The sequence below is a fragment of the Lutjanus erythropterus genome, chromosome 2, assembly GCF_056507025.1.
Source record: "Lutjanus erythropterus isolate fLutEry1 chromosome 2, fLutEry1.hap2, whole genome shotgun sequence".
In the NCBI taxonomy this organism is placed as follows: Eukaryota; Metazoa; Chordata; class Actinopteri; order Lutjaniformes; family Lutjanidae; genus Lutjanus; species Lutjanus erythropterus.
This window is the reverse complement of record NC_139318.1, coordinates 3,010,034-3,029,165: the sequence shown is the minus strand read 5'-3', so window position 1 is coordinate 3,029,165 and position 19,132 is coordinate 3,010,034. Positions and strand designations below refer to the sequence as shown.

General features: G+C 38.8%; 1 protein-coding gene across 1 annotated transcript in view; it reads right to left on the bottom strand.

Moving 5' to 3' along the window:
* Positions 1-1,103: 1,103 nt before the first annotated feature.
* nampt2 (nicotinamide phosphoribosyltransferase 2) overlaps positions 1,104-19,132 on the bottom strand; it is a 34,437-nt gene continuing 16,408 nt past the window's right edge. The window contains exons 3-11 of the mRNA XM_084726029.1: positions 17,137-17,240; positions 16,913-17,041; positions 15,416-15,574; positions 9,955-10,085; positions 9,477-9,702; positions 7,093-7,212; positions 3,841-3,981; positions 3,487-3,612; positions 1,104-1,979 (exon numbers count right to left, since the gene is read on the bottom strand). Coding sequence (XP_084582155.1) covers positions 1,818-1,979; positions 3,487-3,612; positions 3,841-3,981; positions 7,093-7,212; positions 9,477-9,702; positions 9,955-10,085; positions 15,416-15,574; positions 16,913-17,041; positions 17,137-17,240 — 1,298 coding nt within the window. The 3' untranslated portion in view covers positions 1,104-1,817. The remainder of the gene's footprint in view (positions 1,980-3,486; positions 3,613-3,840; positions 3,982-7,092; positions 7,213-9,476; positions 9,703-9,954; positions 10,086-15,415; positions 15,575-16,912; positions 17,042-17,136; positions 17,241-19,132) is intronic.

The following is a 19,132-nucleotide window of genomic DNA, read 5'->3' as shown; positions in this document are numbered from 1 at the left end:
ACCTCCTCAGGCCTCGAAAGAGAAAAATAGGGTGAACTGCTCACAACTGATACTCACAGAACCTGTGATGAGGGCTCACAGACAGATACTGCTGCACTTTAGAGGGTCACAAGCCAAAATACTTGTGAACAAGTAAATTAGACAAACAGTTTAGAAACTGGCAGAACTGACCAACAGACCTGAAGAGAAAAAGGAGTGACCAAAGTTCCACAGTGTTCAAAATTAAATAAATAAGTCAGTACATAAGGAGTCTGACTTAAATCTCATAATTCTGACTTGATTGTCAGAATTTTGACATTAAACTCAGAATTCCGACTCATTCTGAGTTTAATATCAGAATTCTGATTAGCGTAAAGGTAAGGGACTATTAACAACACCGCTGTCATGGAAAATGACATAAATGAATGAAATAAATGTTGCCTCTTGAAACACGGGTCTCTGCAAGGAAGCTAAATAATATCCAGTGAATATCATGAAAATGAATCATGATATAACATTGATAATAATGAGGTGACTTTCAGTAATTTCTTCAGTTTCACAAATTGTCGGTTCCTTTATATATTTCAGTTTGTTCATCTGATGAGATGTTTCATATTGTCTTTTTAATGTATCTAATACTGAACAGTGGGGTTCCAGCGTGTGCTCTGTGGGCCAGTAGCATCATGAAACACAAACAGCAGGTATGAATTTGGATTGAATGACTTTTCTTTATCCACATTGTGTCAGTCAGCACAGTGTATGTCATTTATTTTGCACTACTGCTTACTGTTGTAATGTTTTCATTTATACTGGTTTGTATTTCATAAAAAACAAACCAAAGGGCAGAGGCTAAATTAAATGTTTCATGGTGTGCAACCAGTGTTATCTACATCTACAGAAGAATATTATGGCCAGGCATAAGGAAAAAATATGAGAGAAGGAAGATTTAGAATTTTTAGAATTAAGTCCAAATGTTGAGAGTAAAGCTGAAATACCATTTCGATAATGGTTGAAACATTTTCTCAAAATGCAAAAAACCCCTTCCTCCTCTGATGTTTTTTTTTTTAATCTCTGGAACCAATACTGACAGTTTGACTTTATTAACACTATTAACACTACTAACACACACACAAAAAACATCCTTCTCTCATCTTCCTCTCTTTATGCCTGGCCCTTATAATCTTGAGTACATTTCAGATATTGTAAAACTATTATTACTATAATCAATAATACTGTTACTATTCATATTTTGTTGTGGTATATGTTAGTGTATTGTGGTCCAAATGCTGCTTTAAAGGCTTTTCTCCTCTGATAAGAACACTAAGAAAAAGAAATCTAATGGAAGCTCGGAATATTTGGAAGTTTAGGTCATGTTTGGCCTGAAAATGCTCAACTACTGCATGGAAAATGTTTAAAGATTTAAACCCTGATTTTGTTTAAACATTCAACCCCAAACTCAGGAGGTGTATCTTTAAATGATTATTCCTGTCATTTCTGAGTTGACTATGCTCATAATATTTGACCCTGAGTGTCAGTTCTGGTCGTGGCCATGAGGGGGCAGTGTAACTGTCTGCTCGCACAGTGTGCTGCATGCTGGCTGAGTGCTGGACCAGAAGAGAAAGTGAAAGAAGCTGATCTACCTGAAAACACTGCTCTCACTGTCCTCCTCAGGATGAAGTGTGAGTGCTGCTGCTGAGACAAACAGCTCGTCACTCTTCATTCAACATGTGCAGTTTATACTTAGATGGTGTTTTAAAGGAACACACTGCAGTCTTCATCCCAGTGCACCTGTATAACACTGAAGTATCATATGCATTGTGAGAGTGTGTGTTTTTGCTCTAATGAATCCCGTTGATGATGTTATTGTGCAGCAGCTCCTGATCGTGGTTGTGCAGGGTGGGGTTCACCTCCTCGTCCCTCAGCCGAGCGTTCTTCCTGATCTCCTCCAGGGAGTAGTCCTTCACCAGGCTGCCGTTCTCGAAAACAGTCACCAGCAGGTCCTGAACACAGCAGAACACACAGGAGGAGGATGTTTAATGACAAAATTATTAACTGCATTCAGGCTGTAGACAATTTAAAGAGGTAAGATTTGACAGTGCAGAGACAGAAACAAATCCTGATTTTGCACCGAGTTTAAAATGTACCTCAAGTGGAATCATTTGAATATCTTGGCTTGAGACCACATTTTTAATAGAAAGCTTTCATTACAAATGGTGGCATGGGCCTTTAACAGTCATGGAAGGTCTTATGCAAGGTCCCATCTGGATGCATTATGGGAAATGTAACACTCAGCACTGTTACACTGCATTCCAGATCGCATACTTTTTTTCAACTTACTTACTTACAAAGTCTGTACTGTTGCATGCAGTATGTATACAATTGTGACATACTACTTTCTCATAACATTGAGCCTTAAACTTTGACCCACATGCTCAGACACCTGCCACAAAGGATTGTGGGTCAAAACAGCCAGAAAAGCATGCTGGCTTGCATACTGCAAAACGTGACTGGAAGCAGTAGGACATCCTGGTATTTCTGACATACTGCCTTTGAAATACTATGAATATGTATATATATATATATATATATATATATATATATATATATATATATATATATATATATATATGTATATATCTATATATCTATATATATCTATATATCTATATATCTATATATATATATATATATATATATATATATATATATATATATATGTACATGTTATAAAACTATCAGTGAGGGCTTTTGGCTGCGCTAAGCCAAACAGTGCAGCACTGAATCTTATTTCCATTATAATTCTCAGCATGCCCAGCCGTTCTGACCCACGCCCAAGATGGACCTGCTCTGGAGTGGGACCAAAGCGAGCGCGATGCACCTCCAAATGGGCTGCGGTGATGTCTGGACAGATGTAGCCAACCCGTGACGACATGCCTTTTGCCTCAAACAAGTGAGTGTTCTGATGCTGAGCTCGTGTGTGCAGGAGAGCAGTGAGACAGAAGTTTCTTAAAGACTCTTTATGTTCAGCTGTCAGCACTTCTGTAGCCTCAAACTGAATCTTTATGTTTTTAAATGTAGTCTCTCTCCTCTCATGCAGTTTGTTCTTCCAGGTATTTGCATTATTTTACTGTTTCATATTTGTTTTCAGCTGTGTAGGAGTTGTGTTAACTTACTGCTGATGAACCCCTGAATGAAAACATTTCCTATTTGTGCTGCTTCATAATAGAAGCTTTTAAATAATGAAACAACATAGGACTTTTATTGTGAAGAATTTAAGGAAACTGTGTTTATCCCAGAGACATTTATAAATGGTTTAGCCACTGAACTTAAGCCTCCTCAAGCTCGTCTTAAGCCGACACACCTTCATGTGGGTAGCCCTGTTCTAATGGAAATGCAGATCCCTGCCCTGCTGGACCAATGTGCCGAGTCAAACAGAGTCAAGCCAGGCCAGATCAGATCTGTGTATGAGTGTATGTGTAAGGGGCCAAATGAAGTGCTGGGACTGACCTCCTCAGGCTTCCCTGCTCCTCTCTCTATTGTCTCTAAGAAGCCATCAGAGTTTCTCCTCAGTGATAATCGACCCCTCTTTGACCCCTTGGATGGGTCAGTCACTGGCTGCTTGTACACGTCCATCTGGGAGAACACATACAAGCAAAAGGTCAAAATTAAACTCTACAAGTCCACTTCCTTAAGTCTACCCAAAACCAAATTTCAAATCTACAAGTCTGTGTTAAAGTGCACCTTTATCTGGGTGACGATCACTCCTATTCAACACAACTACATCCAACATCCAAAACAATCATCTGCTGATAATCAGTAAGGTCAGTGATGAAATGTGAAATCCAGAAGCCTTCCACTCACCCCCTTGCCGTTAGTCTCCACATAGCTGCACTTGAAGGCACAGCTGAGTGTGTCTCTGTTGAGTTTCTGCAGCAAAGCGCCACCACAACCAAAGAAGATGTTCTCAGCACTCCAGCCTTCATCACTCAGCTTTTTAAGAATCTGTGGAGAGCAAAGAAAGAGAGGCTTCAAACACAATACATCAGACTTCACCATGATTTATATTTCATGTTGAAGCAGGGTAATAAGCCTCGGCTTCCCGTCAGCTCAAGTGTAACAGCTTTAGTTCATCATGTGTATACCTAGTGCTGGCACTGCAAAAGAAAGTATTTTTCAGGAAACCAAACTGAATATTTCTTAATCTTTTGAGTGGAAATTTGATTTTAAAAAGAAACAATGACTGTTTTGACCATGACAACCCTGGTCAGGGGTGGAAGTAACTAAAATTACTGGAACTGTGTCATTTTGTTTTGATTGTTTTTTTTTCCAAGTCTGCAATTTTACTTGCACTTCAGCATTGTGAAATCTACTTGGTTACACAACACAACACTACACAAACCCCCGTCTATTAAATGCTGCAATTGATAATGCAGTTAAAAAGTAACTAAAACTAAACAAAAGTAGTTTTTTGAGAAGGATACTCATATTTTTAACATCAGTGGTTTTCCCTGTAGTTGAGTATTATTACAGTAATGTAACAATACTTCTACTTGACTACAGATTTTCAGTGCTCTTTCAATGAAGAAATTAATCCATCTTTCCAGGGAAATACAGAGCGGCATGGTGGTGCAGTGGGCAGTTCTATTGCCTTACAGTAAAAGGCTCTGGCTTCAAATATGCCTTTTAATGTGGAGTTTGCATGATCTACTTTCTGTGACAGTAATAAATGACATTGTCATGTCAAACTCCTAAGCCCTTAATAATCAGGGGACCTAAAGGAAGAGGAAAATGAAAACATCAACTAAGAGAAAAATGTACTGTATGAATAAAGGAGGATAAATAAATGAACAATAAGAATCTGCTTCCACACAGACTACAGAGAGCAGGCCAGAAGGAATGAATCTGCGACTGCCCCATGTGCTAAAAAACAGCACACAGACTTGGAGCAGAAAACAACCAGCAGTGAAAACGATGCCACCAGAAAGGGAGGCTGTGTGCTCACCAGTTTGTGACCCGCAGTGGGTTGGTGCAGAGCAAAAGCCAGAGATACAGCCATTAAGATGCCAAACTTTGAAACGGTACAGACTGTTTGCTGCAGGGTATCACTGTTTGTGCTAATGCTAGCTTAGCCATGGGGTTCGTTGCCCAGCAACACGTGACTTGTTGATTAATTCTTTAGTACCCATGTGGCTGATTTATTTATCTCTTGAAATGTTTGTGAAGGTTATTAACAGGAGTGGAAGTAACAAATTACAAATTCTGAAGTTACTGTAATTAAGTAGTTTTTTGGGGTACTTGAACTTTTGAGTACATTTTTAAGTCGGTACTTTAACTTGTACTCAAGTATTTGTTACACCATGTAATCTACTTAGTTACTTTCAAAATCATAGTTGAATACTGGGTATGAATTAATATCCAAAACTTTCATCTGCATTTTAGTAGCCAATCAGGTGATCTGATCACAAACAGGCCAATGAAAACTAGTACATATGGATTAAAAACAACACTGCAGCAGCACAGGTCTGGAGTCAAGATGTTAATCATAAATTAACAATGAGACTTTAACTAATTAAAACTGTATCATGAATATTTAATAAATAGTAGTAGTGTTTGTTGAATCAGGAAAGTTCAAATGAACAAAAGTAATGACAAAGCAAAACAAAAAAACAAAACAAAACAGAAAAAGGCATGTTTTGTATCTTATACATTATGAATGATTAATCAGTTTTTAGTATTTTCAACCATCGGTTAAGGAGAACTGAAAATTTGCTAAGATAAAATGTAAAAGTTACTTGTATTGTGATTTTTAGCTGTGGTTGAGATCCAGGATTCGATTATCAAAATAGGTGCCAATTAATTTAATAACTGATGATTCAATTAATTGTTGCAGCTCTAGTTAAGTTTGCTGCTTTGTGAAGCTCCGCCCTCCTTGGTTACTGTTGCTATGCACTGTACATTTGCAGTTCATGGTGATAATAGCAGGATATTTAACATTGACACTGGGAGTAATTGTTGAAACACAACATCTTTGATTCCACAGAGAAGGAAACTGAAACAGCATCTAATTTGTAACTGACGAACATAGTTTGTCGGCTAAAGTGATGATTGTCACCAGCATATTTTGTAAGTGTAGTTAGGTATTGTAAGTTAATCCTCATGCTTTAACTTGCTGAGTGCGATGAGAAGTCTGTGTCCAGCTGACTTTCAAATAGGTCCATCTGACATATTTTAAAAAGGAAAGCCCGTAAAAGGCTCTGAAATATGTAAAGTTATTTAACAGCTGTGAACATGATATAATGTTAAATTCCAACATACTGAGGCTGAAGCCTCACATTGGTCAGATGGTAATGTGGGACACGTACATGTATACAATAGGCCAGTCACTCCCAGAAACTGGTTTTGCGACCCACAGGTTGGTCACAGAAAACTTTATTTGGGTCGCCAAATGAATAAAAGATAAAATAAGATGCATTTTACTCTGCCAACCGGCAACCCATAAAAAGGAGTCAATAACCCTATGTTTGGGAAACACAGCTTCAAATGATACGCAGTTATAGATAATATATGAAATAATGGATTAAAAGGTAAATACTACCTGGCTCCTACTTTTATTCCTGAAGATTATTTAGCTCATTACATTCTGTGCTGAGATGTGGGGATACAGTAACTGTGTCAGTTACAGTTTCACTGTAAGAGACCTGACAGGTTTTAACAAGTCCACAATTCAAATAAGTTCTTAGTGCCATTTACTTGGAAATGAAAGCAAACTGGCTCTTCTGGACTGTAAAGATGTGTAGCACTGCCAAATCTCAGCAGTGAAGCATGTGAGTGGAATGTCACCATAACCAACAGGAATGATAGCCAAAACTACAAAAACAGGTCCCAGGTTTCTGTAAGTTCTGTAAGTTTTCTGATGGCAATCACTTTTCACTTGGGTGAGACTGTAGAATGGAGCTGCTGTGTAGTGATAGAAAGACAGAGAGAAGGTGTATCTAATGATCACAAAAGGAAAACTGAATCTGCAGCAGGAAGGAAAACAAAAATGTGATGTAGTGAATAAGATGTGTAAAGAAAAGCAACAATGACGAGTGCGACAACCAAACTTCTTCTCACCTCTTCCACAGAGTTGAGGTCGATGCCGTCTCCTTGAATGATTCGCAGGTAAGAAGGCAGCACCTTGTATCCCACAGAGTTCAGAGAAGAGCCAAAACACTCCTCCAAAATCTTGATCACCTGCGAATTTAAAAGATGTTATTTTGGAGTTTGATTCCTACGTGTACAACCCTAATTCCAAAAAAGTTGTGACACTGTGAAAAATGGAAATAAAACATTCCACAGGTAAACAGGTGACAGTATCATGATTCAGTATGAAAGAGGCGTCCTCGAAGCCTGGATGGGGTGAGGTTCTCACTTTGTGAAAAACTGAAAATAGTCCAACAGTTTAAGAGCAATGTGTTTCAACACAAAACTGCAGGAGTTGAAAAAATTCACCATCTACAATCAGAGACGTCCCTGCTCATTTCAGCGAGACAACACAAAGACACATTGTGCTTGTGTTCCAACAGCATGTCTTTGTAGTAAAAGAGTTCAGGTACTCGACTGACCTGCCTGCGGTCCAGACCTGTCTCCCATTGAAAATGTGTGGTACATTATGAAGCACAGAGACCCAGGACTGTTGAGCACATGAAGTCAATATCAAGCAAGAATCAAAAAGAATTTCACTTTCAAAACTTCAATAATTAGTGTCCTCAGTTCATCAATGCTGACTGAGTGTTAAAAGAAAAGCTGATGTATCACAGTGGTAAACAACCTTTTTGGGACATGCATCAAATTCAGAATGAGTAATTATTTACAAAAAAAACAAAATTGATCAGTTTGAACATTATCTTTTTGCTATATTCAATTGAATACAGTTTGAAAAGTTTTTGCAAATCAGTGTGTTCTGTTTCTAGTTGTTTTACACAACGTCCCAACTTTTTTGGAATTGGTGTTTCTATATCAGCCATATTAAGTTAGAGCAGTCTGACCATCTTACAACCTCACTTAATCTACACTGAATCATTTAATAGTAAAAAAAAGACACTTTTTTAATAACATCTTCATACTAGAGGAATTTCCAGGACTAACAGTACAATAATTGCAACCACTGAGTTCAAAGAACTCTTTCAGGTCCTCTGAATAAGAGACACTCTTAATTAAAGAACAACCTTCCATCTGAATTCACCACTTCCTGATGGCTGCACTTCATTTAGATGTGAAAAGGCGTTGAAGTAAAAGTATTGGCTCTCTCTTGATGAAAGGATGAGCACTTCTTTGCCGAGAAACAAAAGAAAAGTGGGTGTTTCCTGAGTGTCACATTTTACTCTTTGATTTTATCAGCAGCAAAACAGCAGTTTCAGTTGGTTCTTATTGTAAAAAGGTGGTTTCACCCTAGGAGCAGAAAATAGGAAGTTGGTCACTTCGTCTGCTTGCAATTCCATTTTGCTGCAATAAAAAAATGATTGTAGTGACATGAACAGACTGAAAACTCTATCTTAGAAGATAAAACATTTTGACAAAGTTTTCTTTTGGGGACATAATTTGCTGTTGAAAAATTGTAATAAATCACAATATTTTGCAATATGTTATCACAATATCATCATATCCTCATCATCATTCTTGCCCTTCTTTTATCACTTTTAACAAGTACTCATAACAAAATAGCAAAACAAAACTATCTCATATTGTCTAGATTAGACTATCTTCTGCTGTTTGTGTGTCATTTGTCAACACCATGTGAAAACTGGGTTAGCATAAGGATACATAAGGATTTAGTATAGGCAAAGCCCTCTAAGTAGAGTGGCAGTCTGACACTTAATACAGACTAAATCTTAAAAAAAGACATCCTGCAGGTAGACACAGATCAAAGAGCCAGGTGGTTAATAAATAATTAGAAGACTTAGAATTCAAATAAATTCTCAAGTCAATGTTTCAAATCAAACATCTTAAAGTAAGTGTGGAAAGTATTGTTCTTGCACCAGTATTTCTAACATGTTTTGCAAATCTGTTACAATTAAAGTCTTTGAGCACCTGGTTTGCAGTCACCTCACACCACCTACTGTTTGAAATCATCCTGAACCACTGGGTCACAGGGTTACTGCTTTGCAGGTGCAATGCAAGTGTGGAAAAGTCTGAAATTTAAAAATAAAAAAAATAAAAAAAATAGCAAAAAAGACTTGAGTATTTGATTTGAAGACTTCTCTCTGGAAGATAACATAAGGAAGTAGTTAAAGTAGTTAAAGCTACCACAAGGAGTTTTTTACTGGTTATGAGACAGTTAGTTGGATTGACTTATTACGTTATTACGGTGCTGAACAATGTATGAATTATGATTATGAATTATAATGTTAATGTAAGAATTCAAGGCAGAAATCCCTCTAATATGTGTACATTTACAATTAGTTTGGATATTTATTTTTTTGCTGTCTGGTACAGCTAAATCTGGCCCTGTTATTTACCTCGATGAGCGTCTCTGCAGGGTCTCCGGAGTCCGGCCGGATGACCAAACAGGTGTCCTGGCTGCGCTCCATGACTCGCTCCTTCAGCTTGTCTCCCCAGATGTGTTTACAGGCGTTAAAGATGTCGTAACTGTCACTGACCACTGACACCGGCCCCGAGGAGAACTGGTCCAAGATCTGCTCAAATGCCTCCTTCTCCCTGCTCCTCCCCCACGAGATGATGGTGCTGGAGGACAGGAAGGGAGGAATGAAATCTGTATTGTGGTGCTAAAGAGATATTAATAGTACTTCTAATATTTGATGATATAACTCCTAATGGTTTCTTCACTTCACAAGTAACTCAGCTGTGCAGACTAGTGACATTTATTCTACATTAAAAGACTAAATCAATTCAAAAGTTGCAAGCAGGATCTTTTCCTAATTGATCATGATTTACTGTACATCTCTGTGTGTGTGTGTGTGTGTGTGTGTGTTCTACCTGTGCTCTGCTGCCGGTATGGAGAAGCCAGCCATGGGGCAGCCATAGTATCTCTGAGCCAGCAGCAGCCCAGCTACTGTGTCTGTACTGCAGAAATTAACCAGGTTAGCTGCTCCACCTAATGCTGCAGACTGGAGAGCAGAGGTGCAAATTATCAAACACTTTGCTGTTTTAAACACATCAATTACATCTTGACTGTTTCTGTGGATTTCAGTGAGCTTATAAGCAGCTATTAACATGCTGCATTTGATAAGTGAACATCATATCACGTGTCAGAGTGTCCTGTAAGGTGGAAAAAGGTTGGTGTACAGAAAATGTGATTTACTCTGACAGTGAGAGGGTAAAAGGGTTTAGAGGATATCCTCCTTGGAGTTCTGCCCGCTATGTCAGAGAAAAATGTTTTTCGTAACTTTACATCCACATGACATGACTTTTTACACCTCATAAGTGACTAAGAAGATTGTCTTCTATCCAGTAAAGAAATCTTCATGCAATCTTGCCTTTGTGTTTACCTCCTTACCACCTGGGAGTTCTAATGTTTTCTCATTATCCAAATTGGCTCCTGTCCCGCGAGCAACTCCTGTGTGTGAGTAATTTGAGGCGACTCCCTCAGTCACAGAGTTCTGTGAGTTATTGAGTTGGGGGAAACTTTATAAACTTTGTGAAATGCTGTCTGCAATATTTTCTTAATTATCTGTCCATCAAGTTATAGATTAAGTAATTTCTGCTCCTTTTAAGTGTGTAAATAGATTTGCCCATTTCAAATGATATAAATGTCACTGTCCACACATGTTCATGGGTTCTTTATGTTGGCATGGACCACAAAGAAGAAGAGTTTGTGACAACAGCAAACATGGCGATGCTGGAGGAGGATGTAACAACATGATCTACATCACAACATGTGGATGGAGAATTATTTTCATTAAGTAATTGATGACAAATGTCAATGTCATAAATGTCAATTTTTAAAACTTTTAAACAACTTTGTTGTGTCCTGGGGTCGTGTCTCACTTCAAATATTAGCGATACTGCTACACAACTTGCGGTGGTACTGCTCTGTTCACCTACATGTGTAAGCTTTCAGAAAACATGTCTAAACTAGTGTTGTCACAATTCTCCAATTTATCATTTTGATACAATACTTAAAATATTAGTATTATATATCATTTTCAATACCACATGGAAAAACTTAGAGCATAACATTTTAGATTTTAATTCTGAGATAACCATGACAAGGCTATAATGTGACAATGGATAGAGCAAATGTGACAAGTGATGAGAAGAAGACAACACTGTGAGTCAGTGAGGAGGCGAGACTATGTGGGCACTGCTGAAGAGAAGAGACAGCGACAAAGTGCAGCTGGTACCAGAGTATCAATACTATATCAAAAGCATTTCAAATATTCAGTTTTGATATATTGATATTTTTGACAACACTAGTCTAAAGTGTATTCATTTCCCAGGAATCGCTTTCACACAGTTCTGCTGAACACATCTTCTGGTGCTTTCATGTAATTAGAGGCATTTCTAATTCTGCCTTCTTTCTTGCTCACTCTCTAAATTTGAACAACAATTGTATGAAATACCTAAAATATTTTATGTAAACTAAAACAAACATCTGTATTGATGTTTGTACTGATTGTGTTTACACCGGCCTCAGATCTGAACAAACTGTGAGCCAGACTACCAGATGTGGTCAGACAGATCTGATCACATTCTGATCACGACACATTTATACTTTTGGTTTTCCTGATCTAGATAACGTGTCAGATATAGACTGTTTTAATTCCAGGTGTAAATGGGGTCTTTGATAGTCACCAGGGCAGAGCTGACCTGAGAACGGTGCTTTCACTTACCAGCAGTGTTGGGCAAGTTACTTAGTTAAGAAAGGGTAATAGTTACTTTTTGCTTATTACTCCTTTAAAAGTAATAATATTACTTTATTTTATTTTTTTTTACTTTGTATCAAAAGTAATTACTTATGTTACTTGTTAAATTACTATATTACTTTGTTGGCGGCCTTGTTGTGCTCCAAAGTGATCCAGTGAACTGGTTTGTTATAGCTGCGCAGATGTTGGCAGTCAACAGTTGATGGGTCATGGGGGGCAGAGTCTCCCCAGTGAGAGAGGCTGTGTGTTTGTGTTTGTGTGTGTGTGTGTGTGTGTGTGTGTGTGTGTGTGTGTGTGTGTGTGTGTGTGTGTGTGTGTGTGCCTGCTGTGTAGCACAACTTCATTGATGATTTCGTTCTGTTTGCTCTGGAGAGTTTCCTCTGTATAACTACAGCTGCTTCAACTGCATCAGTATTTTCTGCAGTGACATACTGCACACATGGAAACGAAACTGAGTTGCTTCTCTAATCATGAAAGTAAAACCCACTAATATCATCACAACGCACAATAAAGAAATCACTTGCAAAGCTTGCGCTGCTCGACATAATTTACAAGGTAACAGAGCGTACAGAGATAGGTAGAGGTGCAGGTTTGGGTCTCTACATTGGAGAAAATAATGTTTGGGTTGGTGGCAGGTGGATGATTTATGCAGACATGCACATTCAGATGTGGACAAGAAACAAATCGTGTAATAAAGTAATGGATTAGTAACTGTAATATAATTACTGTTTTGAAAACTGTGACCCCTCCACTACTTGTTACTGTGTAAAGTATACTACAGTAAAAAAAAAAATACTGGGTAATGCATTGGGGTTGGATGATTGGAGGAATGTAATGCCTATTGACGCTGGGCTGAAACTACTGTCTTTTTTTGTGTGTGTGAATTAGGGATTAATTCGACCAAACCAGAGTTGGTGATTGTTGGGAGAGTGGACAGACTAACAAAGACACTACTGGTGACTTTGACATGTTTTTGTGTCGAGTTTGAATAAAGTGTGCTTAACAAGGAATTAATGAAGCTCGTCTTAGTTTGGTAAAAGAGAGAAACTTGAATTCAGAAGGTGTACGGTTGTATTTCTCTTTAAAAAGGAAAATAGGTGTGAGGATTTTTAATTTCTTGAAAATACATAAGTATATTTTGTTTATTGGACGCAGTGAACATACGCAGCTTACGTAACGTAGTGAATTTGTTGTTTGCACATCTCCCAGCTGAGGATGGGAGGAGGCGGGAGAGGGGATGAATATTTCGCCAATCTCTGGTTGATGGGCTGACAATGTCCTGTTTGAAAATTTGAACATATCGCCCAATGTGTTACTGCCCAGCACTTCTTTCCAGTGAGACAAGCTCTAATGCAAAATGGTACTGATTGTGTCAGTGACAGTGATGATTCAGTACATTCACTTCAGCTTGAGTGAGAAAGATTTGTTCCTCTCTGCAGTGAACAGCTTCACTATAAAGAACATTAGGTCAGCATAGCATTGACACCAGTCTGTTATCAAGGACACACTTTGAATCGACAGTGAAACCTGAGGATATTATTTCAGAATCCTGTCACAATGGAACACTTTCAGTTCAGTTGGACAAGGGATTGATAAGTGAATTTACATTCCAGCTTCATGCTTATTATGTAAGACTTTCCCTCTGAGTTATTTTAATCTAACCTTTGTGTCTGTAATCATGATGTGACCAGTACAATATCATACAATAATGTGATAAGATCAGCATGACACAGCCATATGCACAGAGCAGATATCACAAGATGATCATTTGCAGCAGAAGCTATGCTACATTTGGATTTTCTGGGAAAATACAAACCAGCTACATGACAGACGTTTAATGAATTTTGCCAGTTCTCTGATCCTCTGCCACAGTCACACTGATTATGCAGAAATAAATGTTTCTCATGGCATGGAGCTTTGTACCAGTGATACGCTGGGCTGTCTTGACATCCCGCTGCAGGGATTTCTGGTCTGGCAGCCCAGCAAACCACTGGTAACCAGCTCCACGCCATGAAAGACATTTATCATAAACACTGCCTACGGAAAGGTCTCAGCATCAGAAGAGATCCCTCTCACTCCCGTCACCCCCTGCTCTCCCCACTGCTGTCTGGAAAGCATCACAGGAACCTCAGAGCTGCACTAGCAGTATTCTTCCCTCGAGCTCTTCCCATCTAAACTCATCAATGACTCTATTTTTGCACTGCTATATTCACCCCACTTGAACTTTTGCATTACTGCCATATCCATTCCACTTGAACTTCATAAAAGACTATTTTTGCACTATTCATGCCTTTTGCACAGTTCAATCAGGTCTCTACTACTATTACTGTTATATTTTTATGCCACATGTTACTTCACATAGCTCCCTCTCTCACACTGCCATGTTTACGGTGCCTTTTACACAAATATAATACACGATTCAGACATATACTACCTTATTCAAAACAACTACATACACATAGTACATATTGACTCTTTGTACATATGTGCGATTCTTGTCTTTTATCTATATTTTATTTATTCTGTATTTTATTTATTTGCATGTAAGTTCTTCATGTACCCCTCTGCACTGCCTTAGTGAATCTGTGTTAATGACAATAATGTTGAATTGAATTCCTATATCACAGTCAGGGGTGTGGTAATAATCACAATCACAATTTTTACTATTGACAGGCCAGCTGCAGGACGACCAAAACCACAAGAATCACTGTGCTGATGTTTTTTCATTTTGTTTAGCACTTCAAAGTGTGTTAAAGGAATGAATCAATGCTTCAAAATATTCAATAAACAATAAGAGGGCCAGTATCAGTTCAGACTCAAGGTTGGATTAATACCAGCTGTCTGTGGCCTGTCTTCAAACATGGAAGCTGTAAGTTTTACCATGTTTTATGTGGTTTTATGTTCTACTCTGTAGGTTAACCTGATAATGTGTCCACCAGTACAGGCTTGGCTGATGTTGGTCTAAAGTTGTAATATTGAGAGACAGTCAGTGGAAACTGTTTTAATAGCAGGTTGGATGCTGGTAACTGTGTTTTTTTAATGCTGACTTTGTGAAAGTTTATAATACATGAACTGTGTTAGTTTTGTTCTACAGAAGCCAGCTGGTTCTGCTCTGTGATCAGTGTTGCCAGTATGTGTGTATCTGTGCATGTGTTTGTGTAGCTGCTGTGTGTAAATTTCCTTGATTGATCATTGCTTTTTCACATGTAGCTCTATTGTTATTTTCAGGGCATATTTAACTGTGTAATGACAAGCAGCCAGCAGCTCGCTCAGACCAGAAAGTTGTTAACAGGGCAGTGAGGTGAGATCCACAGACAACGTTACAGGTAGAAATACTGTATCAACTTACTGTTATCTATAATATAATTCTACTTTATAATAAATGAAGTAAAAACATAATACTGTATACTGTGCTTATGAGCCAATCTAAATAACTGCAGAGAAAATTCTGCCACCGTGACAGCCCTGGTTATAGTGCAAATACTACAAAAAACTCCACTAGCTTTGCTTGCAAAGATTTTCTCAACATCAATACTGGTTTTACACTAAAGTAAAGACAAAGTCTTCCTGACCTCCTGTGAGGAGACTCCTCTGTAGCCAAAGTCGTGCAGTTTCAGATCCAGACCCTCCAGGCTCCCTGACGTGGCCTTCAGGTGCTTGGCCAGGATCTTCTTAAACTCCCTGGATATGGTGGCCACTGTGATGGGATACCACATCTGGACCAGCATGGTCTGCAGCCAGCAGGAGGTGGTGGTTGAAGAAGGGGTGGGTGGGTGTAGGGAGAAAAGAACAGATAGTGAGTAATCAGGTGAGAAAAAGCAAAGAGGCAGACGGGGAAGGAGAGGCCAGTTGTAGAAGAGAAACACAGTGAAGATTAAATGACAGTGCTGAAATGTTGATATTGCCTTGCCTTGTGTCAGGTCAAAACGCCTCTAACCTGAGAGAGTGACTGACTAAATCCCTGTATGGAGACATTTTACATGATGTAGGGATGGGAAGTTGCAGGGATAGACTGCTACAGACAAATGTTAAAATGTAAAGATTACTGCATCTTAAAGCTGATGTCCTTGGTAAATATTCCCAGTAAAAAGAGGAATATGTTTCGGATCTCTTCAACCCCAGTCCGATGAATACTGACCTGTCTGGCTTTAAATGGATGCATGAGAACATCAGAAAGTCAATTTATTATGCTGCTATGGATGAGGATTAGAGCCACATGCAAAGTTAATTTCAGTTTTGAGACTAAAGTCAGAATTGAGAGAAAAAAAAGTCAGAAGTCTGAGATTAAAGTCAGAATTCAGAGATCCAAGTAAGAAAACCTGACATTAAGGTGAGAAGTCTGAAATTAAAGCCAGAATTGTAATTTTAAAGTCAGAATTCTGAAAGATAAGATAATTTTAAGACTGACGTAAGAAATCTGAGATTAAGGTCAGGAATCTAAAAAGTCATAATTCTGAGAGGGAAAAAAGTCAAAATTCTGAGATTTAAGTAAAAAAAAATCTGAGATTAACGTTAGACGTCTGAAAGTTTGGGGAAAGAGTCTTAATTCTGAGTTTAAAGTCTGAATTCAAATCAAAAATCTGAGATTAAGGTCAAAACTCTGAAATTAAAGTCAGAAGTTTGATAATTAAGTCAAAATTCAAGTCAAAAGTTAAACTCAATTCTGACTTTATTCTAAGAATTCTGACTTTAAACTAAGAATTAAAAGACTTTTTTTTCCATGGCCCTAATCCTCTTCCATATTCTGTCAAGTACTTTTGGTCCCACTCTTGAGTATTCTTAGCCTGTGACATTGCCTGGGAAGTCACACCTCCTTAAGTACAAGGCAGCATTATGTTCCCTCCAATCTGGTAACCCAAAATTCACAGAACTGTATAGCACTTTGTGACCAGTTCCAGGAACTTCGGAATCACAGAAACTAAATTGGGAACTAAAAAGTAGCTTAAAATCTCTGTATCCTGTGCCAATTAATGATGATGACATTAACAACGTGCGACTTTTAGCAGGATTGGTCCCATGGTATATTTTGTTGGAGCCCCATAGTAAGGATGAATTATTTCTGGGTTTACCTCAATATAGTTGGTGATCCAGTAGAAGTTAGGATCTGTGTTTTCCACAGTGAAGAGGACGTTGCCTCTTGGTATGATCTTGCCCTCAGGGACAGCTTTGATCCGGATAGGAAGACGGCCATCATGTTTCTGACACAGTAACAAACACATTTACTTTAGGTTAGATATATGATGATGAACACCTCTCTCTATACAGACTGACAGCTGAAAATGTCTTTGTGTACCTCGAGGACTTTCCTCCAACCCTCTTCATCGAACACGGCCTGTTTGAAGTGCATCTGGTAGAAGAGCTTGGCCTCTTGAATCTTCTCCTCTGTGATCACTGGGCCTTTAACAACACACTCAATTACTATAACCTCAGTCACATGCAGAGAATCAGACAGATACATTCCTAGCCTGTGCTACCATCAAATGACCATCATTATAGTCACCTTGTATTAAAGTGTACAAGTTACTTTTCTGTTTTGTTTCCACATCTTAGATTTACTTGATATTTTAGCTCATGCTTTAGAGGTGTGAACTCTCAAGAGCAAGAGTGTCCTACTGGCTACCACTGAATAAGGAAGCATTTGCTGTTTGCCTTGTAGCAAATTATGAGAAGTTTGCTGCCTGTTGCCTTTCAAAAGTTTTATTTATATGTAATCAAAGTGTATGTTTTTATTAATTCTAGTGCTGTCAAAACTAACTTTCATTTTAGGATTAAATTGAAATATTTAATGCTTAAAAAAACACAATTAAATGTGTTTTGTGCCCGGCTACCTATGATCAGGACTCAAAATGATCTTTTTCCCCCCAGTGTCTCACAGCTGTTCTGGATTCTACTTTTAGTTGTCTCAGACTTAACATCCATTGTCTCAAATTGAAGGTTTTTTGCTATGCAATATAATAAAAATAGTTTAAGAACTTCACTCTGGTTCACCATCAAAGTTGTGCTAGTTGTTCCCTGCATTTATATATGAATGAAAAATTGAAATCAAAAATTTAAAGTTTGGCCATGTTAAGTGCCACAGTGTCTGTAGTGCTGTGATCTCCTGTGCCCAGGTTCTGCCCCTCTCGTCTTGCAGATTGCAGTGATTGGCATCAGGTGCAGCTGCTCTGCAATCAGGACCTGGTGCTTAAAACCCTGGAGAGTGCAGCCAGTCAGGGCCAGTGGGCCATTCGGCAGACTAAAGTCTGCTAGTCTGTAGTCTAATCCTGCAGCAGACTTGTGGCGGCCGGTAAGTGCTTTGCTAGAGCTCTCAGCTAGTGAAGTCACTTGTCTTTGTGTTTTGACACACTTTATTAATAAAAGAACTTTTGTTTACATCTTTGTCTCAGTTGTCCTTCCTTCCTTTTTCTCCCGGGTAAATTTATTTAATGTTGCACTCCTCATCCCCTAGCCCAACTTGGGGTCATTACATTTTGGGGGTCGTCCGGGATACTGAAAAAGGAACAGGAAACTGTTACACTGTGTAGGCAAGTTTTCTTTGTGTTAATGCTGTCTGTTTACTGTCATGGTAAGTGTTGGTGCTTTGATGTCAAACATTGTCTAGCCTTTGTGTATTTGTGGTGTAAAACTTCCCCAGATAGTCAGGTGAGTGTCCAGCTAAGCTGCCCGTTAGCTTTTCCATGGGGCACTCTTTTGTTATTTTGCCTTTTTTATTTTCAGAGCTAATCCTGGGTGGGGATGAATTTCTCAGATGGGGGCAGGCTATTCGGGGTTTCGACCACTGAAGTTAAGCCTATAAGTCGCCTCGAGCCCAGCAGGTTGCAGAAGATGAGTAGGTAGTTTTCGTTAGGCAGGATCTGGGGAAAGTTGTTGTTGTGTGGTTAGTGTTTTTTTTCCCCTCAGATTGCATCTGGAGACAAGCAAGGCGCACTTTAAGCCTGGCTTCATCTCTAGAATCTGAACCAGTAGGGGAGAGAGGTTCAAAGCGAGGGAAGGTAACAGGAGTTCTCGGTCGCCTGTCTGCCTCTCCTCCATCTCCCGCAGCTGCATGCGCTGCGTCAGCACACTACCTTGCTTTTGGTCATCCTGGCCTTCACCCAGGATGCCTTCCTCTACCAGAGCCAACTCGGGCACCGGCGCCACAATGACCTTTTCCACCAGCCTACTAACAATCAGGGCTTTAAGTTCCCTTTTTAACAACTGTTTAGAATACATGATGCCAAAGTGGATTGCTATTTTAGCCAAATCATCCTTTCGACAGCTGTCAATTTGTTCCAAAGACGGTGAGGCCA